Source organism: Onthophagus taurus, chromosome 11 (genome assembly GCF_036711975.1).
Source record: "Onthophagus taurus isolate NC chromosome 11, IU_Otau_3.0, whole genome shotgun sequence".
In the NCBI taxonomy this organism is placed as follows: domain Eukaryota; kingdom Metazoa; phylum Arthropoda; class Insecta; order Coleoptera; family Scarabaeidae; genus Onthophagus; species Onthophagus taurus.
The window spans coordinates 13,776,844-13,802,519 of record NC_091976.1 but is presented as its reverse complement, the minus strand read 5'-3'; the positions used below and the strand labels follow the sequence as shown (position 1 = coordinate 13,802,519).

Here is a 25,676-nt window from a genome sequence, read left to right as displayed (position 1 = left end):
TTACATCTCTCCATCTCTTACATCTACACCATCTTTCTTTCTACTCTATAACACCTAAAGGATTTGCAGACCGAGCTTAATATCGCTCTTATCCGGTAAGTACACATAATAAACACAATGTTTTCGCACAATATCTCAGCACATACGGTAGAGAAGAGAAAGAGGGCGAAGAAAAAGATGGAAGTATTAAAGATTGCGGTTGAAATAATAGCTTCGAGCTTCAAAGCGTTTCATTATCTAAGAACTTTTTATAATGTACACGCGTAATACACCCGTGAGTCGGGTGAGTTTAAGTTTCATTAAGCATCATTATAAATAATAAGTCAATTTTAGTCTCTTAAAACGTTTATTAGAGGTTTAGTTAACGTCTCTTAAACGTAAATTGTTTATGGGAATTTGTTTTGAAATTGTCGTAGATCTAAAATATAGATAAATATAGATAAAGTAACAAAAATGGTAAAACTTTGATAAAACGAACAAGTATATTAACTTCTCCGAGTTCTTCCCCGTTTTTCTCGTTTTCGTCATTTTCTTAGTAGGAGAGATGAAGAACTACTTACAAAGGATTAGTGGTTGATGTGTGTCCGTCAAGAGAGATACTTACTACACACAGTAAAACCCGGGGAGAGTGCTAAAAGTATAGATTGGGCGAAACTTTGTAATGTTTCATATCCTCTGGCTTCGAGGCACATGGACAAGAAGGGCGCGCTCGTAAAATCCGAGACGCTAATGGACAACCCCCTCGGAAGCCTAGCCGCCCTTTCGGGCCGTTTAGGGATGCTCGGGAAGCTTCCTAAAGCACGAGAAGTTTAACCTCGGTACCGAAAATGCGATGGTTCGAGGTGCAATTTACCGTTATAGGGGAATAATAAAACTTTGGTTTTTATGAAACCAAATGCACTTATCGAAAATTAACTTTAAGAAGTTTTATAAATATCGAACAAAGAATTAGATAACATTTTTTTGTATCATTAAAGTAAGAGCAATTTTTAGCAAATTTACTTAAAAGGAATGAAATTCGTCGTTTTACCTTTTTTGTATTGAATGGACAAAAATTTTTTCAATACTTGAGTTTTACGTGTCGAGTAGTATTGGACGAGCTTTTCTCGTGTAAAACATTGGTATTATGTGAGAGCCGTTTCCGGGGGCGGCGGCGGCCGTACAGTGTACTTTCGGAGCGCTCTGTGCTCTCGCCAACGAGAGAGAGGCCGCTTTTATTCCTTTATCTGGGCGCTTTTCACGGTGCCCGACGTGCATTCACCAACTTTCGCGTTTTGTCTGCGACAGGGCGCTCTAATGAACTATACTATTCTATAGGGCCTCTGTCAATGGGCCGAGGTAAAACGGAAAATTATGTCTGGCGCGACTTCGAAGCTGCTATGCCTCTACAAACCGACGTTTCAGCGAATTTCTCTGAACGTTCAACAGAAAAAAGAAAAATTAGTTTTTAAAAATATCCCTGATTTATTTTTTTTTAATATTAAGATATGATTAAAATCAAGAATTAAAACGATAATTTGTAAAAATTGTAATTTCAAACCTAAATAATAAGTAAAGGAATTTAAATTAGCCAAAAAAGATATATAAAAGAAGTTAAACATATTCTTTAGATAAATAACCAAAAAAGTCCAAAAAAAAAGAAAGAAAATAAGTATGCAAATGGTAATATTATCAAAGGTAACCCCTTGAAAGAGTTAACGAACCCCGATTTTAACATGAAAAAGAAATCAGAGAGAGAGATCGAGATCATCGCGTCTTCCCCATTTTCGATTTTTGCATAACACTAACGTCAAAGTGGCTCCCCGAATGACGGTTCGAAAGCAAGAGTGTTACTTCCAGGGTGATTATAAAAACATTAAAATCGCCAGTCGAGGCCTCATTGCTATGCAAGAGGCGATCTCCTCGGGTTAACGCGGGAAAAGAGGCCGCCCAAAGGGACCACGAGCCCGACCCGGGCCCAAAAGAGGAATGACGACGACGCGAATTAAAGAGGCGTAGGGGACGTAGGGGGACGCTGATGGCGACGAGGTTTCACAAAAGGAAAACCCGACAAAAGCGAGCAGCACACGTCTGGGGAACACGAGGGGCGAACGTATAATAACCTAATATAACATAAAAGACACTTTTGTGAGGCTACGTCGTTTCAATCTTTTTCCCGAACATGTTAATCACTGTTATCTTTAACTTTTTTTCATTCCTTCTTTATTTTTTAGTTTTTGAATTGAATAAGGGGGATGTCGCGTGTTTAACGTGTGGTGTTGTCAAAATCAGGTTTATTTAAACGTCAACAACAGCCAAAAAAGATAATAACTAACAATTTTCAATAAAATTGAATACATTTTTTTTTGTTTCTTAAGGGTTAATTACATGTAATGTTACTGGAAGCTTATGGAGGTTTTAGGGGATAAAGCGTTGAGCATTATATTTGTTGACACGGTGAAATAACCTCGGGAATGTACCCGAGAATGGCGAGGCCCCTATTGAATCGGTGGGTTTATTACTATGATGGATTAGTCCGGGAAAGTTTACGGGGCACGTCGAAACAATGAACCTTATGGAAAGGGAGTTATGACGCGATTTTGGGAGAATGGGTAATCTATCTCGTGGCGTGACGTTAAAATGGACTCAAATTTTAAACGAAGACTGGCGGTATACGTTGAAATTAAGATTTTATTTTGCAAAGTTTATATATTTATTTATATCGATTTTAAAGTTTACGGTCATTTAATATTAATTTAAGATATATATAGTCCCAAAAGTCTTTCTAAAACAAGTTATTTATCATCTTATACAAAATAAGGTTATTATTATTATTAATATTATCTTATACAAGCGACCGTAAAAATGAATTTAGTTATGATTATATATTTAGAATAAATTCTCAAATTAAACTGGATAAAACAATAATTTTACTTTATAATACACCTAACCTAAACTGGGCACACAATTCGAATTAGCTTTACTATTTAGCATGTGCGCCTCATTATATGATTTGACTTAGTATTTGCATCAGATATAAGAGATATCTAGTTTTTCTAAGAGTCTAGTATATGTGTAAGCTAATTTCTAACTTTCTATGAAGTCAACAATCCGATTTGTGCAGTGTGATTTCAAGCATCTTAAAATCCGATATCAATCTCATATATCGAATTGTAGACATCGTGTTGGATTTTTGAAAACTATTAAATTTATATAGTGTAACTCCAGACTTTTTCTGGTGTTTAGAGATCTGTGCGACTTAAGATTACTGTTGAAGCTTGAAATGTGCATTTTGTGTAGTGCGTTCCCGGACATACTTTTGATTGGAAATATCTATTTGGTGTAATATCTCATTTTTACTTGGAGTTATGGAGAAGAGCGTTGACGTCTGGAATCTTTGCAAGCTATTACAAGTTTTAGTTAGTTTTTCTGCTCCGTATCTTCTGCATTTTATTCTAAGACAAGACGCACTGGAGTAAACTCATGAAAGGACAATTGTAGTTCATACAATGCAAAAACAGATTATTTGCAGAATGAAACGATCTTTTACCATGATCTCGAAATATGTATTCAATAGGAAGATGTTTCTTACCAATAGCTGTAGTATGGAATTCTAAGAAGAAAATTCAAACACTCATACTCAAAGAAATAAAAAATAGAAATTGTATAAAATAAATAAATAAGTGAACGCTTTATTTTTTTATGATAAGAAGCTGTTTTTTGTAACTGTAAAATTACTCCTGGAAGCCGATTGTTACAACGATAACGAGAAACAATGCTCCAGGCGCTTTATTAGTCATCGAAGCGTGCTATTTTAAGTGTTCTCGAATATTTGTTTTGCGTTGAATCAACAATAAAACGCGGAAAAGGGAAGTACGTTTTATTGTTTATTGTCTTTTTATTACGTGAGAAAATGATAAGAAATTTGGATAATGCTTCCGGATCGAAAACCTTGTATTTATTTACACTTAACAAAAGTTTTGTTGAAAACCAAATAAATAGTTGAAACCGGCCAAGAAATAAGAAATGTTAATATACTCACTTATTACGAAATGATATATTACTCGATTATGGATTTGACTTACATAAAATGTAAAAATTATTCCACGAAGGGTTGAAATGGAAACGTAGAAAGAAAAAGTATTGTGATCATTTAAGGAGATATTTGTTGTAGATAGTCAAGATAGTGTTAAATGTTAGACAGAGTTAGCACGTCCAAGTTAACGATGGTGAAGGGTGGCCAGAAACAAAAATCAATTTATGACTGAAAACTGCTGAATGAAATCAATGACTTTCATTTTGAAGATTGTGATATGAGGATAAAGCAAAGGAAGTCGAAATTTGATATTCATTTTGCAATAGTTGTTTCTTGCTGTGCAAATAAGAATGAGAAATGAATGATATAGAATGTCGGAATGCGGATCAGAAAAATATTTTTTCATAAATCAATTTTCCCTAAACCAGCTCTCTATATAAGCTGGCTTTAACTATGATAGCCAAAAACGTCTGGAACGTATTAATCAGTATAAAATTAACGGCACAGACGTGTAATATCAGTAAGGTAACGCCAAAAAAATATGAATAATTTCAATAACCTTCATAAAAACTAGCAGAAATTCGAATTTCCATCTTAGGTATGATTTCTTTAATGGGCTCTACATATGGACAGTGTATAAAAAGCTGGCAAGCAAGGGGAGAAGAATATAGAAGAAATATTCAGGGAAGAAAAAGCAGAATTTATATACAACTTTTTCTTTAACACTATAATATGTAATGCATATATTATGTAAAATTTGCACTTATTGCTGTTATTTATTTATTTATTCTCTCTAACGATTTCGATGGGCACCACTATGTGTCCAAAGTGGTACAAACCAAAAAAGTAGATAAAGAACTAGAATTTATGAATTATTTCATGGATAACGCGGAACTTTTTGTGCAATAATATCTTTCGTTTTATACGCCTTCAAGTGTTCCTTCATAGTGTTGAAATTTGTTTCATGGAAAAACCTCGAACCGGAAAAAATTCAGCGTCATGGAATGTTAAATTTGTTGGAATTTTCGTTTTTTTTGCCATTTTTGTAATCATCTGCTTCTTCACAAAGGTTTTGCATAGAATATTGTTCTACAGATTGTACTTTTGTCATCAAATAGATATGATTTGCAGATGTTAAAAAGTTGGAGAACAGCACTCTTAAAGCGAATCAGCATACGAATTTATGTGTAATTTTCTTTGAATCGGCTTATTATTAAAGATATAATAGAATCTAATTATGGTAAGTAAAGAATCTTATGAAACTATTCTTCAATGGTTGCTATGAGAGTTACGAAAATTTATTGTAATACCTTGAGGAGCATCGACGACAATCTCTATTTTCCAAATGTACCTTACTATAAAGACCACGGCAACAATGAAGTTAGGTTGTCAATCTATTAAATTGTTGATAGATTACTTAATGAGTTTTCACTCTTGTAATTGATTTACACTCTGAATTCGTAGCAATCCAAGGCCGTATATATTTTGGCAACAAGTAGCTTTATACTTGAAGGGCAATTATAAGATTCCCGAACGTAGCATAAATCAATAATAATTAAATTCAGTCTTTTTCCACTGTATGCACAATGGAAGAAGTTTACCTTGGGGTGCTTCATTTTAATTTTTTATTGCACATCAGATTCTTTTCCAGACATTTGACAAAACACAAGACCAATGCGTCCATGTCTAATTAAAAATTAGTGGTAGTTCGTTTTGGACATGAACTAAACTATGCTTATTAATAAGTTCACAAAAATTCTTGACTGAAATTACTTCTCACGAAGAGTGAGATCGTGAGATAAAAATGAGATAAAAAATGAGAAAAATAATATTGTTGAAATGATAGGAAGGAGTTTCTTTCTATTCTCCACTTCAATTTAAAACTTCAAATTGCGTTCGGTTAGATACTTTTTAAAATTATAATTTTTCACACCAAAAAGCAGATAGTTTTGATTCAATTAAGTGATTTCAATAAAAATGAGCAGTTTTGGAATTAATCAGAACAAGCTTCTTATTTATTATTGTAGGTATATCTTAAACAATTGTTGTCTTTGTTAATTAACATCTTATTTCCGGTACTTAGTTTGTTTCTGCTACAAGAATGATACAGTGTGAATGTTAACATAGCGGAATCTATCAACTATCATTTTACTGCATTTTTTTTAAATCATAATATTACTAACCCATGGGCAATTGCCCATCGTTTATACATAGTTATTTAAGTATGATTTAGAGACATGTCATATTTTTTATGATTAATATATCACGCATAATAGTTCGTTATAAATCACTTCGTTGCTTTCTTATCATTATTTGTGGACATTAATAAAGTTTTTGATAAGGTGTTAATTAATTAAGTATACACTAATAAGATCTTCTAGATTAGTGATATTCACCTCCAGGTTCATCTTTATAATATTAATTATATGTATTGAGAAAACACAATATTTCCTTTGAAAGATGATATTTTATTTTTAATTATCGGTGCTACAAATTTGTTTCGGTTATTAAACCATCATCAGGCACCACGTCTAATTGTCAATAATAAGTTTTGATAATGTAGGTGGATAAGACATATCAAGACGAACCAACAATTTCGCTTTTTTAACAAATAATTACGCGTTCTTTTAGTAAATAAATAGATCACAGAGATACACTACAACACAACTAATTGAAAAGTAAAAAGTTAAAATTACATAAAACTCGCTAAAAATAGTTAAAAATGCAGTAAAATTAGACACGTTAAAATGGAGATTCAAATTGATGCAGATTCACATCAATGTGAATCTGCAGATTCCCAAATCCACAACAAATTCTTACTACTTAGTTTACATCAATTATGTATCATCGAAATCAATCAATCTATGGAAATTTAGCAAAGAATACGCTTACAATTAGTTGATCCTCTTCGAATGTCTTTGAGCCTTCAAAAAATAAAGCAATTTCTAAGAAACTTGAAATTTAAGCAATTTTACTTGTGAACTTGTTTGATTTTTACGATGTAATAGTGTTGGACAAAGAGATTTAAAACTGGTAGTGAGTTCGTGCTGTTATTCGAATCCTTACACGGCAATTGTCCTAAGGTTACTACCGTCGGCGTCTACCTCAATAAATAACACATCGAGACTTTAAAAATCGGCACGGAACAAATCGTCTCGAAACACGCGACTGTAATTTTGCATACCGGTTTTTACACGATTCTTTTTGTTCCTTTAATTTTTATTGTACATTCGATTTTCACTTTAGATTTTTTTTAGATATAAACAATTCAGTGTAGTCCGGCATATATAGATTTTTTTATACAGAAAGATGCATTTACTCTCCGCCGAACAACTTCACATCACTCTCCATGTATAATGCATGGCACATAAACCAGGGCCTTTTGCCGGAATGAATTCGAGTCAGAAACGGCGCCAGTTTCGGGCTTTTCCTCCCTCTTGCATCTTGCATAAGCGAACATTCCCCCTTCGCCCTTGGTGCGGCGTTTCGAATAGGTCTTATATACGGGGATGCTTATGGTGGCGGGCGGTTGTAATTCATTTTCAAAACCGGACTCGAGTCAATTATTTAAGAATTGCCGGCCCCTCGGCGGATCATTTTTCGAAACGGAAGTCTCGGTCCGATCGTATTTTTCAGTCGAAACCCCTCCACCAAACGCCCACCACCACGAGACGGCGTCGAAACTACACCCTCGGGACTACTTCCGGCTTGTTTTACGTCGTTTTGTCCTAACAATCCGACACATAAGTCTTGTACAAACCCTACTACCCCTAATGTTTCGATACTCTAAAGTTTTCCGAACGGAAAATATGTAGCACTTTTCGTTATTGAAATTTTCGTAGAAAAACCCTCAATAGATCTTCGTTAAATCCAAAAAAAATAACCTTTTTCCAAATTGCTTTCTATAAGTATAAAAATTTTAATTTGATTTAACATTTTAATTAAGCAAAAAATAAATCTCATTTTTTACTTTTTCGTAAATTTATTTCTAGACAATACTTTTAATCTGTTCTCACACACGATTTACCTTTATATGACCTTTAATCTCTTCATTTTTCTTTAATATCGTAGATTAAAGTTCTGCCGTGTATTGTGCACACGCCATCCACAGCGGACGAAGAAAATGCTTGAAGACCGAGAGCGTCGTCCATTGCAGAAATGAGCATTCGCCGTTTGATGTGAAAGGTCAAACATTAATTCATAATGAACGTAGAGAGTCGCTCCTATATTGGTCCCTCCTCCTTCCTTCTGCTGCTTCAGCCACTTGTACTTATTTACTTCCTCAATCCCTCCGAGTGCCTATCTTAAGAGATGATGTTATGGTCTTCAATACAAAAAGGCTACCAAATCGAGCTTTATGCGACATTCTTTTTGAAAGCTTCTTGTAATCCCTTTAATCTTTAGGAAATCCCCTAATTACTTTCGTAACGTTTATTTCTTGCAAGTTACCATGACTCTTACTTTTTAGTGTTGATCTCGGCTTGTTAAATGACATTCGAAACGGTAGCAGTTGAAAAAAAGAATGGTTTAGGGTGAGAAGAATGAGTCGACGATTTTTGCATATCAACGTTTGAAAAGGAGAGAAAAAAGAACAAACAAAAGGTTCAAGTTCAGCTGGTTTTTTAACTTCTCGTTAATAACGGTTAACACCATGATTTTCAATTATTAATCATCCAACTTTCAAATTTGCATATTTATTTTATTAGGGTGATTTAGTTTAATCATCGGGTTTTAAAGAGAAATTAACTCCACCGAACGGATATTGAAGAACATTATCGGATCGATTAAGACCATTAAAGAAATTGGTTTATAAAAGAAAAAACAGGTCGATTTCCAAGAGTAAATAACACTCATTATTTCTTAAAATAATTTTATTATAACACATTATAAATGTCATAATTTGTAATTTGTTTATTTTTTTTTTAATTTGCACCAGATAATAAATTTTCAAAGGGACTTAAACGATTTGCGAAACTCAAACGAATCCTCTAACTCATCGAGGTAATTTTCGCAATCCTCAAGGTACTTAACGTCGTCCGAAAAAACATTTCATGTCGGTGAATTCTTACGTTCTCAACTGAAAATCTCTTTGTACCCACGACCATTATTAAGACGGCTTTTAACACCTACCGTAGCGATTCTTTCTGTTTTATTTTCTTTCTTTTAGGTAACGAAGAAGAGAAATACGAGCCAGAGTTGTTGTTTACTAACCCGTGAAATAGGGACATTAACGCAGACATTAATGTTCGCCGTTCGTTTTTCCTCTTTCTCTCTTAAAATCGTAACACGCGCAAAGACACGTCGGATATTAAGTTTGATATGAATTATGTTTCCCCCTTTGTGGACACGTATGAAAGAAACGATGAGCAGATATTTTTAGAATTTTTGAAAGACGATGTGAAATGGATCCGGATTAAAGCCTCGGGGACACAATATTATTTCGATTCACAAAGGTGCATGGTTTATTTTTGGACGCGCAACCCGAAGTAGTTATCGGGTTTAAATGGTCCGAGGAAACCTTTGAAATCAATCGTCCGGGGAGGTAATTGGAGTTAATGTACTACGCCAATTAGGAATGGTTGAAAAGTTGAAAGGATCGGACGATGTATCTAGCGAGAAATTAACGAAAATAGATCTTTAATTTTCTCTTTTTTTCTCTCTTTAATTATCAGCCATTTTAAACACAATGGAAAGATTAATCACATATTTATGAAAAAAAAATTGTCAATGATATCAATGATTCATTTTTATTTAACATGCATTTTAAATATAGGAAAAGGAAACTGCTGCAGTATCGAAAGTTACAGCGTGTGTAGGAAAATTGTATGCTAGAATGAAGCTTACAAGAATATATAATAGCATGATATGTTTGTTTGGACAGTGCCTAATACTGAAATGAGTTCTTCGAGCATTTCCAGTTTTCCAAAGTTTTCTTTCCAGGTATTATGACGAGGAATAATATCGATTTGTCAAGAATGACAAACAATGAACGCTTTCTTACTCCTTGAAATAACGGTATTCCAAAATTTTTGATAAACGATTGACCATCAACTCTAGATACCCTTACTAGCAAATTTAAACTTGTATATAGAAATAGATGCCATCTATTTCAACCTTTCCCTTATTGCGGAAAGAACGTGTCATACATTTGTCTGATATTCAATCTACGAATATCAATAAGTTGGGTATCATGCTTCATGCAATTTGTAGTGGACGTCATCGACGTAAAAGACCAACTTGGACATGGATCATTTTAAGGATAATTTATCTTCGACCCAGGCTGAATTTACCGCTTACTGGGTTAAGCTACATGATGTCTTCAAAACGCTAAGTCACTGAGTTGAGTCAGCTGAGAATGAACATTATCGTTATTTGGGCTTCTCGAATAACACATTTTATAATATTAGCGAGCCATATTATATTCAAATTATTTTCAATGCGCTAGAAGATTTCAAGCAAAGTACTACTAAGATTTTCCCTTAAGTATTGATGTTAACATATGGAATATATAACATTGTCTTGAAGAGGACATTTTAATATTTAATTAGAAGAAGAGATTTTTTTAAATTTACATCAAAAAACATCATCGGAACAAACTTTTTTAACGATACGATTTTAAACATACTTTTCCAACAAATGTTGAATGTCACTATAAGTTGTCATTCATTTTATGCTTTCATACAAGACATAACTTGTTTCTTAATTTCAAAAAATAAAGGAGCAGTGATATTTTTAAGTTGACATCATTCAAATTCATTTTCAACCTAACCTCTATGCACAAATTTATTTAAAAATGTTTTCTCTTTAGTTTTATTGTTTATATATACGTTATATTACATCGTCTTGTAAGAGACAAAAGTTTATTTCAAAGTTTAATTTAATATATAATTTATATATATTTATATCATTTCTTTATATCAACAAATAAACCGAAAGTATTTTTTTTTTAATTTACATCGAAACAAACTTTTTAACTTAAACTTTTTTTTTTACTGTCAGTTCATTCGCCTTTGTAGTGTAGTTTATTGTTATCTTATCATGTAAGTCTAAAATTTTGTATAATTTACATTTATTTTTAAAGATTTTCATTTTAGTTTTACATTAAGTTTTTTAACTTATGTTTAAGTTCTTATTTTATCTTTGACAGTAAGTTGTATTATCATTTATTTTAAGATATGTTCTTGTCGTTTGATTTAATATCATTGTAGATTCAGCTGATGATGGCATTTTAGCCGAAACCGGTACTGAATATATTAATTCGTATAGTAATAGTAATATTGTGATTTTTAAAGTTCAATTTAATATATACGTAAATCATTTCTTTATATCCAGAAATAAACCGGAGTTGGTTCTTTAAAATGTAGGTACATTTCGAACTAACATCGAACTAACATTTTTTAATATTATTTTTTTTAATTTATTTCTAATTAATGTTGTTATTTAATAATTTATTATTAATAGTTATTTAATTAATAAAGGTTATCACACAACGTTTTAAAGAGAATATTTTAAGCTTTCATGTAAGATATAACTCATATCTTAATTCCCAAAAATAAAGGAGTAGTGATTTTTTTAAATTGACATCTACCAAAATGACCTTCAATCTAACCTTTATATACAGATTTATTCAAAAATGTCTTTCTTGTTAGTTTTCTTATACTACATCATCTTGAAGAGGACATTTCAACGTTTAATTCAATATATAAATCATTCTTTCATATCTACAAATAAATCGGAAGTGATTTTTTAAAATTTAGATACTTCAAAAAACATCGTCAAAACAAAATCTTTTGCTGACACGGCTTTTAAAAATTCTTTTCCAAGAAATGTTGATACTTTAGATTATCATACAACATTTTAGAAAACATTTTAAGCTTTCATATGAGATATAACTCGTTTCTTAATTCCTAAAAATAAATGTGAAGTTATTATAAGTAAATTAAATTTAATTAATTTTATGCCAGTTTTCAAAATGATGACGTAAAAAGTCTTTAATCGATGTATCTCTTAATTTATATAAAAATAATATGTGTACCATTGGTTCAATCTTTGATAAGTAGCCATTAAATTCTTCTATATTAAGATTTCTACTTTTTTGCTGACATATCTTGATTTTTGCATTCCAGTTACTATAAAATCTTTTTTAAAAGCTTTTTGATTTCTACCTCATTAAGTAAATGTCTTGCTGTTCATAATTTAACATATAAATATGTATACATAAATAATAGAACATAAAACACATAATATAACAGCAGGAAATCTACGCATTTCTTGTGGAATAAATAAATATCAATTTAACATAAATGCATACATTGTTATAAGGGTACACAAAGATAATAAATAGATAACTTGAAAAATTCTCATAGCAAATTTTCAAGAAAATCATTTTTTATAAATATCTACGGTCAACTTAGGAAAATTTAAATAAGTTTTATTATTACTATTTTCATCTTGAGTTAAATTATCCTATTTTTTTTTCATTAAAGAGATGTACAATTTCTGACTTAAAAATAAATTATTTAACTACAAAAATTTAAAATGTTTTTCTAAAAGATTTCTAATCACCTATAACTAAAAAAAAAAATACCGAACCCTAAAGAAAATAAAAAATAAAAAAGGAAGTTAACTCCAATAACTCGATTAACTAAACCGTGTCCGTTAGGTCTGGTTCTAAAAGGATGCACACGAATTAGAGGATACCTCTCGATATATCAGTTTATTTTGCTCAGATGAGACGGATCAATCAGGATTCTTTTTGCAAAAATCCCGCGTACGTCTCTTTGAGTTCTGAAGCGGTTAAAAAGAAGAGGGAAAAACTGAAATGATGATGGGGGTTGGGTGGGGGTGGAAAACCCATAATCAATTTGATGACGGCGCCGTACGCTGTGCTGTGTGTTTGTACTTAATTACATCGATAATAAAACGAAGTAAAAACGCATAATTAATCGTCCGAGCTTTCGTTAGTGGGCTTTATTTTTTTTTGTAAGTATTGGATCGCGTGCAAATCGCGTATCAATATTGGAGAACATAGTTGCAAAATAGGAAACTTTAAAACTGTGTGAAGTGGATGAGTAATTGCTAATTCTAAAGTGTTCTACAAGAAGTTTGTTTGAGACTTTTAAATAATAATAACAACCCCTTGGAAAGTAAAGTTTCAAACTCATTTTAGTTAATGAGAAAACATTTTAAAGTTATTCCAGAAACAATTTGTATACAACGCAGGGTTGAAATGTGTCTATAACGAAGACAAGGTTAACATACAAGAAACACAGGAGGTCTTAAACAGACGTGCACACATGGAGCGGTCCCTCATTTGTCAATTTGCACACCAGGATACACGCATTCGATTATCTTCGTACATGATTTTACAGGGCGATTTGTTACGGCACTGTGTTTAGATTAGGACCGGGGTACGTTTTCTTAGTAAAAATAACATCATTTGTACAGAACGAAAATATGAACGATTAATAATCACGACAAAATTTGTAAACGTCGTTAAAATTACGTTTTAACGATGTTTTTAGAGAAAAAGTTTGTTTTTGGATTTAAATCTAAAAAATCGTATTTCCTTTCAAATTTATTACGCGTTTTGGGAAAACTAAATTAGTTTCAGCAGATGGTCGAGAATTTTTTGGGAAAAGAGGTGTTAAATATCCCCAAAAATGTAGAGAAGGGTTAAACCCCTTTTAGAATTTTTTCCTTCTTCTTACTTTTGCTATTTTAAACCACGTCATATTAATAACTTTTAACTGGGGTCTTCTGCGTTTTTCGTTTTTCGTCTTTAATTTTCAATCATTTTAAGCACAATGGAAAGATTGTCAACCATAAATTTATCAAAACGTGAATATCGACAACGTTCACCTTTAGAAAATTTTTCAAAATCTTCGAGGAGATAACTGATTACACTCTGACTACATAATACATTCACCGTAAATTAACAATAAAACAATGGAAAACAAGTGACGGCGCATACCGAAATAATTGACGGTCGCCTTTCGTGACCCGAAGAAGAAGTCGTGTTCAAACTTGCTACCTACGTGTAACTTCTAAAAGCCGCTTTTGTTGAGTTGGTAATCGTCGACAAAGAAATACTCGGTGAACAACAATGTGAGCTGATGTTCGTGAATGTGTCGTGGAGTAAAAACAATCGAACGGGAAATTAATTACGAGAGGGTAATTATTGACCTTTTGTAAAACTCGAGGAAGAAATAAGGAGAATCTAAAAATGGAATAACGTACTTAAAAGAAATAAATAAAAAGATAAGTAAAATTATTAAGTAAATATCGACAAACTATATATTTGTCAGAAATAATAATAATAAAAAAAATCCTTATCCAATTCAAACACGGCAAAAGTGTTGGTTGGCACCGTGATATTACTCAATAGCAAAATTGACAACGTCTCCAACTACAAAAAGCGTTTGCATTACGCAATGAGAAGTATACCTTCCACTATTATTGCTGCAAAAAAAACGCAGTGCACACATAGATAAAGACTCCTAATATTTTACAAATAACCAGCGACGATAACAATTTTTACGATGACAGGAATCAACGTTGAAAATGATTATTCTTCCTCGTTTTATTTACTCAATACATTAAAAAATAAATAATCAAGGATATCATCGAAAGTCACCGAAATTTTCGAGTGCTTAGTACCTTTATTTATAAGTGGTTTTATCTTTTGGTCAATAACAAACGTTTATCAAGTTTGTTTTAATAGAAATTAATTTTTATTTTCAAGTTGGAGAGCTTTATTTTCTAATTCGTAGATATGCTTAGAGGTGAAGGTTATTCAAATGCAATGTTAAATATATTAAAATAGGTTAAAGATTAACCAAACTTTCGAAAGTTAAAACAAACGCAATTTTCTATACTCGGTAGAATAAAAATTAAATTAATAAGAGCAATTTCTAACTACTTTTATAAATAAAATTGTGTTATTATCTATGGCACTTATGCAACTTAGTTGAATCTTTGAAGCGTGAAATTGATGTGAGTGTATTTTTCTCAAAGAGGATAATTGAATTTCACCTCACAAAACTAATCGAATTGAATCAACTCGAACTGATGGAAAGTAGAGTTGATGGTTTGAAAATCTCCTCATGTAAATTGTATTTTTTATGGAAAAGAGGAACAATGATAATGTTATCTAAGTAAGGTCTCGTTTTGGACTTGCACAGGTAATGGTTTTGTGTGATTTTTGAGTGAGAGCAATCTCTTTCTATCATACCGTCCAAATACTGCAACCTTACAATTATTAGGAACGCTAGAAGTTGTTTCGCCTAGGTTAAAGGATCTTAAACATTATATGGATTTAGCACCAATGGTCCCAATCAAATTATTTGTGGATCTCTTTCGGCGTAATTATTAGATTGTATGATTAAGATTATTAAGAACTGTCTCAATTATCTCAAAATTTCTATTCTATCCATTTTCAGAAAAATGATTTCGAAGTGATGAGTTTGGCAAAATTTGTTTAAAATTTGTTGAATGGCTAAAGAATTTATTACAACTATACCAATATCAGATTACAACCCATACAGATCGGTTTAAATTTAACCAATAATGTCAAAAATCAGAAACGGTTTCCGAAAGTTGTTCGAATATGAGTCTAATGTTGTCCAGAAATCTTAAAAATAGCTTCAAGTTTACATAAATTAAAAGGATTTTTAAAGTATATTCCAGAATAACGAAAGAATTTATGGGATTTTTAGAACATTTTAGAGGCATATCCATTTTTAAAGATATCAGGGATGTCATAGAAGTTTTCTATGAGATTTTCTGAGATTTGGTTATGATTTCCAATTGTATCCATGGATTTGTAACCATTTCCATATAAAGTTAAAATTCTTATTTCATTTATTTTCAATTATTAATAAAGTTTAAAAATACAAAAGTAAAGTTTCATTTGTTAATTCCTAATAGTTATGGAAAAAATATTTCTTTTGTGTAACTCTTTCAACGAACGTCACCTTAAAAGTTGATAATTTGGTATAATCTAACGTCGAACGTTAATTTATTATCTCACAAAAATTCATATCTTAACCGTTTTAGAGAAAACAATTTTTTCTTTGATCACACTTTCAGCAAAGGTGAAATTAAATCGCGGTAATTAAAATTTCATATACCATAAAATGGTCATCCTAAAAGTTTATAATTTGGTACAATTTAATATCGAACGTTTCTTTAAGACCCCAATAAGTTCTATTTTTTAATGCCTAACAGTTTCAACAAACGTCAAATTAAATAACTCATTTTCAAAATGGAAGCTTATAAATTGGTATAATTTAACGTTAAATAGGTATTTCTTGAAAATTTTGAAAGGATTTATACAGAATATCTAAGGGTTTCTAAATTTATAGATGATATTTAACAATATCTTATATAGAACTAATATTGCGACCTTTCACATTTAGAACCAATAACCAATAACAACAATTTTTAGGGGACCCTACACCACCAATTAGGCCGTCATTCCTGACACCGGTAGTTTTTACTTCAATCTCAATCACTACTTTTTTTGACCTAACACAGTAATTCCAAATCATCAGTATTATCGTAGTATTTGACCTGTGACCGATGATGAAGATTACAAACATTATTTTTGCTTGTGCCATAATTCTGTTAATAAGTTGTTGCCAATGGCATAACAGTTTATTGAAAGGCAAAACATAAATTTGAGAGAACGTATAACAACGGAAGTAAAAGCTTTCCAGAAACTGCAACATTATAAATTTCATGAAAAACCAAGATTACTCCAAATAATCTCAAAATTGGAGAAAGATTTATCACAACCAGTGAACAGGAAGCCCTTCTACTAAGTCTACTGCTCGGATTATTGAAACTAAACAAAAAGAAATCGAAGAGAAAGGCTAGTCTCGAGCATAAATTTGGGTTTTGAGAATATGGAGGAGAAGTACAGCAAGCTGGGAATCTTCAGATGAACAGACAGCAGATCATTACAGTGCTCTTAAATGTCAAAATTTCTTCTAATTCCGTTGAAGATGGGTAGTTGGCAAAGATGATCGACGCCAACCTACAGGGATACATAATAACTACAAGCCAAATGATGCGCTTACATCACAACAAAGGTAAAATCAGCTGCAGTAATCAGTTAAAAAGTGTTACTGGTTCTTGTCTAAAAAATAACGGCAAGTAGGTGAAGATGAAGATTATCTCCTCTGCTATATAACATATTTTTAACTATTTTCTTGACAATAATGGCAAAAATTAAGGAGCAATTGTTTCAGTTAGCAAATGATACGAGAATTATAGCCAAACTGAAGCAAAGTTACGGGCTGAATATTTAACACGCTGGATAGGTAGTGTAAGCGTTGAAGAGTTTAAGAAAACCACGTTGAATATCTCAAAGCGTACACAGATAAAGGGGAAAAATGCATAATTTGAGGTTAAAGCAGTTAACGTTTCCTAATAAGTCTCAATAATGTGAAGAAATCGAAATGGTTCTAAAACAGAATTCTAATTCAGCAACGAATGCTCTTTACTATGCCGGGCGTGCAAACATGCTGCAAGTCATGGACAAAAAAGAGTTGGATGATACTTTCCCCAGTATTCGGTGCGGTAATAGGAGTGGATTAAGCTGAGTTTAATTTTTGTTTCAATCTTTCCATCATTCCTTCAGTATTGTCACCACACGTTCAATCAAACTGTCAGTATTTGAAAGTACTTGGATTTTGTAAATAGCAACTCGAGTGAAACAGATTTAGGATCTGATTTAGAACCGATTAATTGACTAATCCCTGTAAAGGCAGCAAGGTAAAAGTGTATAAGTTGAAAGCAGTATTTGAATTTGTAATTATTAACATATTGAAAATATGTTAAATTGTAAATTTTAAATAGATTTTCAAAAAGTTGATTCAAAAAAAAAATTCTTTGACTTAGAGAGTAGTAGTAGAAGAAGACGAAAGGTAAAGAGAGAAGTCTAACTCTTTGGACAAAGTTAAGAAGTCGTGACCGAGTCGACTCGCATAATGAGTGTAGTACAACCTCTTGAATACAAACCCGAGCGGTCAATTATGTTCGCCGGTGAATAATAATAGCAAATTAAAGGTATGCAGATAAAAGTCTCGGTGGTAAAAGGGAACCGTAAAGGAACACCACTCTAGGTACTTCTTCTCGGGTTGAAACGAACGTACAAGAAGAAGAAAGGGGGGATTTTGCAAAAGGGGGTTCCTTCTCTTTGGCCGGACCGTCGTCGTCGGTCTTCTGGTCGTCCGGTGTGTTAATGAAGGAGGACCGTGCCATTAGCCAGATGCGATCTGCTGCTCGGCCGGTAGCTTTGTAAATTCAGGATTTCGATCTCTTCGAGAGAAGGGTGGAGGGCCGGGGGCTTATTTTCTTGTTCCTGCCATTGCCACGACCGCGACCACTACGATTGTATCGCGCGATATTTATTCGGTAGTTACGTGTGTAGTGCAACTTCAGGATCAGTTTGGTCTCGTTGAAGAATGACCATCGTGTTCTACTGAAATTTAACTCCACCAAAAGTATCCAATTACTTCATTTCGAAAAATAACACAATTTTATTTGCAATTTTTTAGTCAAAATTTTCTGCTAAAAAATTTATAAAAATCCATTTAAAAAATGATTTTTAAATCTCGTTACTTTTAATATTGGCCAAATGGCATTGTCCTCGATTGCTTAAACTCGATCCAATAATTTACGACTTTTAACCAACGGACGTGTCGATTACTTATTCGGTTCAAGAATGCGCCACTTTGGCCGCCTCTCCGGGTCCCATTTGTCTTCCGATCGGGGAAGAAATATTCATTAGGGAACCTGAATTAAGTCCAAAAAAGCCAAAACGATATCCGAACCGCATCTCTCTTTCTCTCTGCTGTCTCGACTTCGCCATCCGAACTTTAAATTATGCAGATGTATTCGGCAATCTCGTGCAATTGTGCTGTTATTTAAGCAGCTTCCAACCAACTCTCTTGATACCTTAAGGAATCTCTTTCTTTTTTATTTATTTTTTTTTCTTTTTGACAAACAATGCAAAAACCGATCTACTTAAAAAACCTTTATAATTTGTCTAAAATCTACTAATTATTATCGATTTAGAGAATGGGATAAATATTATAGTGGTGTTTAAGATTTGTTGGACATAAATTTCAATCGACTGGACGTGGGTGATTTATTTATTTGTCAATAAACCGGCGGCTGTCCGCAGATTACAACTTAGATCGCGAACATGCCTATAAATAGACGGGTTCGACTTTATTAATGAATGCAGCAACGGCGGCGGCACAGGCAACGGTAGCCGCCAATTGCTAATTTTGCCGTGTTATTATTGATTTCGAAAGACTGGGTTTTAACTACGATCAAATTAACCGCAATCGAAACTCTCCCGAGGAATCAACGGAACACGACAGGATGATAGACTACTGTCAATTAAATTTTAATAATAAATCGTAAATCGTTTTATGTAAGCTTTGATTTTAAATTCTTCGAAAACAGAAATTAGAAAAATTGTTTCTTAATAACTTAATAATTTAAGACCACCTTCTTCATAATTTATATAATAATTAATAACAAATTTAATTCTTAATTCCCATTAATAAGTTTAAGACGATTAAATTTAAGAATAAATTATTTTGTTGACTAACAAAAACATTTAGTTTCAATTGTATTTTTATCATTCTATATACGAATAAGATAAAACGTTATTTATTTATTAAGAAAGAATTATTACCCATTGATTGAAATAGGAGATTTAAACAATTTTGTATGGACATAAAATGGGATTTATTTTCAATTTCCTACCACACCATACAATTTTTTCAATAAAAAAATTAACACAATAAACCATCAACAGAATTTCTAACTGTGAACAAAAAAAAGTAAATTTTTCTTCTTCAACTTGATGTTAGATGTTAGTGTAAAAATGATAGTTGTTGTTGAATTATTTTAAGATATAAAGAGAAGAAGAAGGCGGTATATAAGAGTACGGTCGTCGAATCGAGAGCCGCCCACAGAAGAAGTCGTAATTGCATTTAAATTAATGGTAATGCGTTTGCCGTATCCGATGTTTTATTTACGATACGTTGCTGCCGTTTGCGCCAACTTGTGCAAGTTGTAACCTGCTATCCGAGCTGCCGAGCGCGGCTCGTGTTGTATCCTTTCGTATCTTGTTCATTCGGTGGTGTGTGTACTCGGATACGGTTGAAAGGATATCGAAACGTTTTGTAATAGAACGGAGGACAAAACAATTCACGAAACGATTATTACTAAATTTACTAGAAGCAACAATACAAAAGGTGCCTCAAAAAAAATTAGAAACGTTTAAAAGAATTATTGTTAGGCGAGGTTAGTAACAATAAATATTTTCTTTATCTATATTTCGTTACATTTTAACTTTTATTGATTAATAGTTATGTTGTAACTTAGATAACGAAAAAATTATTTTATGAATTCTATAAGTTCTTGTGTAATAATAGATTTTTTAAAAAGGTTTCAATAAAAACTTAATTTAAAAATAATTAATTAATCTTACCTTGAATTCATTTCATGGAAAATAATATCCTCTTTACAACTATTTCTCCACCTCTGCAACAAACACAAAATTTTATTAGTAACTAAACGATAAAATCTTTCTTGAAGATATATAAAATAAATAAATTTTGTGCAAATATGTGGAGACACTCCTATCAACAAAGTTTTTCGTACCATTGTCCTCTCGGTCTTGTCCCTTAGGATAACCGGGAATAAGGTTGACATTTCCGCGCTTTTCACTTTCATAAGTATCAATCAACTGTATTATTGACACTGCGTTTAGTACACGGTTTGTATCGAGACCGGTAAATCTTTATTAAAACGTAGGACTGACGATGATAAGATACCAACTTAAGGTGGGTCCAAACGATTTTCAAACGACATAAGGAAATAAAAAATTAGTTTTATACGGGATATCCTAGATAATTATCGCACTATACGAAACTTTGAAATTATAACAGATACAGAGCTTTAAATTAAATAAAATATAATTAAGTAATAAAATTTAACTGCTCAAATTAATGTAGGTTTAACCTTAAGTTCGAAAGCTTTCACGGCCGCTGTAATTAGAAAAAGTAACTTTTGAACTTGTTTCTAAAGGAGGTTGCAACCTAAACGAAACGGTTCCATCCGAAACATTATTTTAACAAACGCACGGCTAAACCCGGAACTTTCTAGTTTTTACTAAAAATGTGACTACCAAGGACGGAAGGTTTTAGAAATTATTTCAACTCGTATAATTTTTTAATAAACACAAATTCTCGATGAAGTTCAATACCCTATTTTAAAGTATTGTAAACATTAATATATTCAAGAATATTGTGCATCTCTCCAACAATATCTAGGTTAAATGAAAGCTTCTGATTGAGAATGACACCGAGATTTCGAGCTGAAGATTTAGCAGTCCGATTAGTGTCACAATAAATACTTTAAAATAACATCATTGGCGTATATTTGGCAATGATGGCTAAAACTGCTAAGTATAAAATTAATGTGGATGTTATAGTTAAAACTCTTCTTCCATCAAAATCGGTTTTAACGAAATTCCAACCAAAAGGCCTGTTCTACGGGACGATTGATCACAATAAGTTTTTCGAAAATGTTTTATTGAAATAATGAAATAAGAATATTTTAAAATAACTTCTTACTCGCGTGTAAATATTATTTGAGACAAGTTTGTTTATGATTAAGATTGGAGACGTCAAATTCACAGTAAATAAAGTCTCCAACATAATATAATAAACTAAAACGTTTTAATATTATTGAAGGTTAGGCCATTAATAATAATAAGTTTATTGAATATGCATCAAAATGTACAATAAAGAAAATAGGTATTCATTAGTTTATCTTTATTGCTGCAAAATATTCGTCTATGGAGTAGAATTCGTTTTCTAAGAGCATATTCTTGACCTATCTCTTAAAACACTTCATATTCAATGTATTGAAATGGGGTGATAATTCATTGTATACCTTTATAGATATATAGTTACAATTTTTTTGTGATTTTGTTATTTTGTGATATGCAAGTTTGATGTCATCTCCAGATCTGCGATAGGGGTGAGACTCTGTAATTGTAGTTAGTGAATCCCTGTTTTTGTGTATATAGTCTAGGCACGTAAGTATATATGAGGATGGTAATGTCGGTATTTTTAAAGTTTTAAAATGACCTCTACAATTCTGATTTTGTTTTAGACCTACTAACTTTCTTATCGCTTTCTTTTGTAATTTGAAAACTTCTTTTAGGTCACTGGAAGCACTCCATATTGCTATGCCATACAACGCCAACCTTTTCAATACCTTCAAACAATATATTGAAGTTGCTAATTTCTTTTTAAGCTGAGATATGTCTTCTGACTAACTCAAGGTTTCCGTAAACACCACGTCAAGGAATTTGGTCTTTTGATTTGTAACGTGATCATTGGTTTTCGTATAAAACGTGAGTTACTTGGTTTTAGTTTTATTTAATTTTAATTTGTTCGAGTTGAGCCACTTTTCTGCCTCAACTATTGTTGTACTAGTTTTTTCTGAAGTTTTTCAATATCCTTTTCCACGTTTATGAAAGAAGTATCGTCCGCCTAAAGATAGAGTGAATCCGATGCTACAAAATCCGGCAGATCATTTATGTAGATCAAAAAAGAATCGGCCCAAGAACTTGCGGAACTCTTGTTTCTACTCTCTTCCATTCCGATATTGCACCTTTCCAGTGAGTTTGTTGTTGTCGCTGATCCAGATACGAAACTAGCAGGTTAAGGACATCTCTTATTCCGTATTTATTCAATTTCTTAGTAAGAATGTCATGATTTACAAGATCAAATGCCTTGCTAAGATCATAAAAGGCAATTTGAGTATATTTTTGTTCATCAAAACCTCTTATGGTCATTTGTAATATATTAAGCAGTGGCCGTGTTTATGGATTTTTAAAGTAAGCTCTTCTTTATGACAATTTCCAAAATTTTGGACATTGTCAGGTCGTTGGGATCTCCAGGTATAATTTTCCCGTATTTTAGTTCTTCTGGAAAAATTCCCTCTGATACATTTATTGAAAATGTCTGTTAATTGTTTAGAAAAACAAATTATTACTTCTTTTAAGACTTTTGTTGATAATCCTCCCTATATATCTATTGTACTTCCTTTTTTCTGGTCTTTTACTATTTGTAGCAGTTCCTCTTCCTCTAAGTCCGTAATCTGATTAAGTGATGTATTTCTTTGTTTCTGTTTCGATAGTAGAAATGAATTTGTATTATTCGAATTGTTGCTAGAGTCTAATTGCCTGCAGTTTAGAAATGAGTCATTCAAAACGTTTATGTCTAAGTTAGAGGGCTTTTGCGATTTCTTGTCACATTTTCTGCATTCTTTCTTTACAAGCTTGCAAGCTGCTGCGACCTTATTCCCAGAACTTTGAATAAATCTACCATTTGCTTCCTTCTTTGCCACATCTATTTCTACTTTTTTTCAAATTATTATACGTATCGTTTAGTCTGAGGTCTTGAGTTACGGTTATTATTGTGTCAAGGCATCTAAGTGGTTTTAACACGGACTGAACATGTAATAACTTTTATCTGGTGAAGTGATCTTCGACGTAATCGATACTACTCATATATGCGATTGTGACAATCTCAAGAATGAAATGACAAAAAAATTATTTTTACCCTCTGATTATTTTTAAACAGGATAATTTCTTAAAACAAAAAGAGTTACAGAAGATGCACATAATTTCATGAACATTTTCTTAATTTTAGAAGCTTCACTCTCATAAGCTTTAAAATTTCGTTGAAACATTTTTCTTTGTACAGAAGATGTTGGTTTCGTGGACACATGACAATAAAATAATTAACTATAATAATTGGTTCAGGTTAATTTAATTTATGAAAGACAGAGCAATTTATTCTCCCAGCAAACAAATTCCACAGTGAGTTATGCATTATGATATTCAATTGAATATGGTATGTTTGGATACACGAAAATATAACAACTGATATATATGGTACAGATTCGTAAATCGTATCAATTGATTTTAGATACTACTCTGCGTTAAAATACGCAATTGTGAAGACAGGATAAGAAAATATCGTTATATAATGATGCATCAAATTTGATTAAAAACGCTTTAATTTCTTTGGTAGTGATTTTGTCCTATAAAGATAGCTTATGGGAACAAGTTTAATTTTTTAATTATGGCGCTATCTCAGGTAATGCCAAATAAAGTAATTTAGTTGAGGAGAGACTCTTGATATTGCTTGTAGAATTCTAAATAACTTTTATTTGAAAAATAAAATATTAAAATTTTCTGTAACAACCTGTAACCGTTTCGATTACACGTATTTTTCGAGTAACCGGAAGTGGTATAAACATGACACTACCACTAAAAGGTAGATCTCTTCATCTTATGTCAAGGTGCCAAATATTAAATTCATTGCATCTATAGTTTCCCTATAAAATCCTATGTCCAGCAGCAGTAAGACACCTGAATAAAAAAAAAACGTGACGTGTTACAAAAAATGGAAGGCATATTTGAAATCAGCAACCCAAAATTAACTAGACACACTCAACTCATCAACTGTACAAAAATCTTGCGGCACAGTGTTATTTATGCAACGATTATTACGTAATTCCAAGTACCACTTTAACCAACCCTTTTAGTCAAAGTACGTTTAACTAATTTCTGCAGGCAAAACCAGTTGTGACCGTGATTGACAGTGTTTTCTCTGTAACATGTGTGAATAACAAAAAAAAACATATGGCATTAGACAAAAACACAAATAGAAAAAGATTGCTTAGAGAGTTGGTGTTTAGGTTGCTTGGTTAGGTTGTTGGTTAGTCAGTGTTTACGAACAAACCATCATCTTGGACATTTTGCATATACGTGAGATGAGGAAATAAATATTCATGAAGCTAAATCTTCGTCGGCCAAATGTGCAAATCGCGTCGATTCGTACCCAACGACTAAGAGTCAACCAAAAGTTGTGCTAAAAGATCAACAAACTTTAAGAAAAGCAGAGAAGGGAAGAAACGAAAAACTGAATAAAAATTGGTGAAGATTCGGAACGTCAATATCAAACAAAGGTGTTTTATTCCAGAAAATTATCACCATCAAAAGTCATCAAGCTGAAGGACTTATCCTATTTCTAAGAGACAGCGTGTGAAGACCAAAAGATAGCCCAGATAGCGGTCACCATTTTTCAGGAATTTGTCCAGTTAGTGAATTCAAAGTGATGACATGGAACAATAACGTCAATATTAAACAAGGAGTGTCCGGTGCTTTGCGGGGACAGTGTAGACCAACAGTGATCTCTTACTATTCTTCAGGAATTGGTATCTGAACTAACGGTTTTTTAGATATCCAGATTGGTAATGTAGAACGCTAACGAAATTAGTGAATAAATTAGTGATATTCAGAATACTATTGGAGTTTGCAAATAAAGAAGAGACTCCTGTAATAATAGTAAATCTACATCTATTCAAACCACGCTAGGCTGGTGGAATATCAAGATAAATGTTCCAGAAAAGACAACATGTTTGAACCAACTACTCAGCAAGACTAGAAAATGGTGTAATTTATCAGATTATGGGGCTGCATAATTCTGTAACAACTCTTTTAGAAAATAATATCAACAATTTATTTATCCAAAAGCGTAATCAGAAAATT

At 32.2% G+C, this 25,676-nt stretch overlaps 1 protein-coding gene across 3 annotated transcripts in view; it reads right to left on the bottom strand.

Annotated features, from left to right (window-relative positions):
* The window catches only part of LOC111413572 (transcription factor Sox102F), a 232,035-nt gene that overhangs the window by 126,323 nt on the left and 80,036 nt on the right, over positions 1-25,676 (bottom strand). For 2 of the 3 annotated variants that reach the window (XM_023044597.2, XM_023044604.2), the window contains exons 1-2: positions 20,705-20,807; positions 20,532-20,584 (exon numbers count right to left, since the gene is read on the bottom strand). In XM_023044597.2, the coding sequence (XP_022900365.2) occupies positions 20,532-20,584; positions 20,705-20,776 (125 nt within the window). In that variant the 5' untranslated portion in view covers positions 20,777-20,807. Of the gene's footprint in view, positions 1-20,531; positions 20,585-20,704; positions 20,808-25,676 lie in introns of those variants that run through there. The other variant, XM_071199723.1, reaches the window with a different exon arrangement.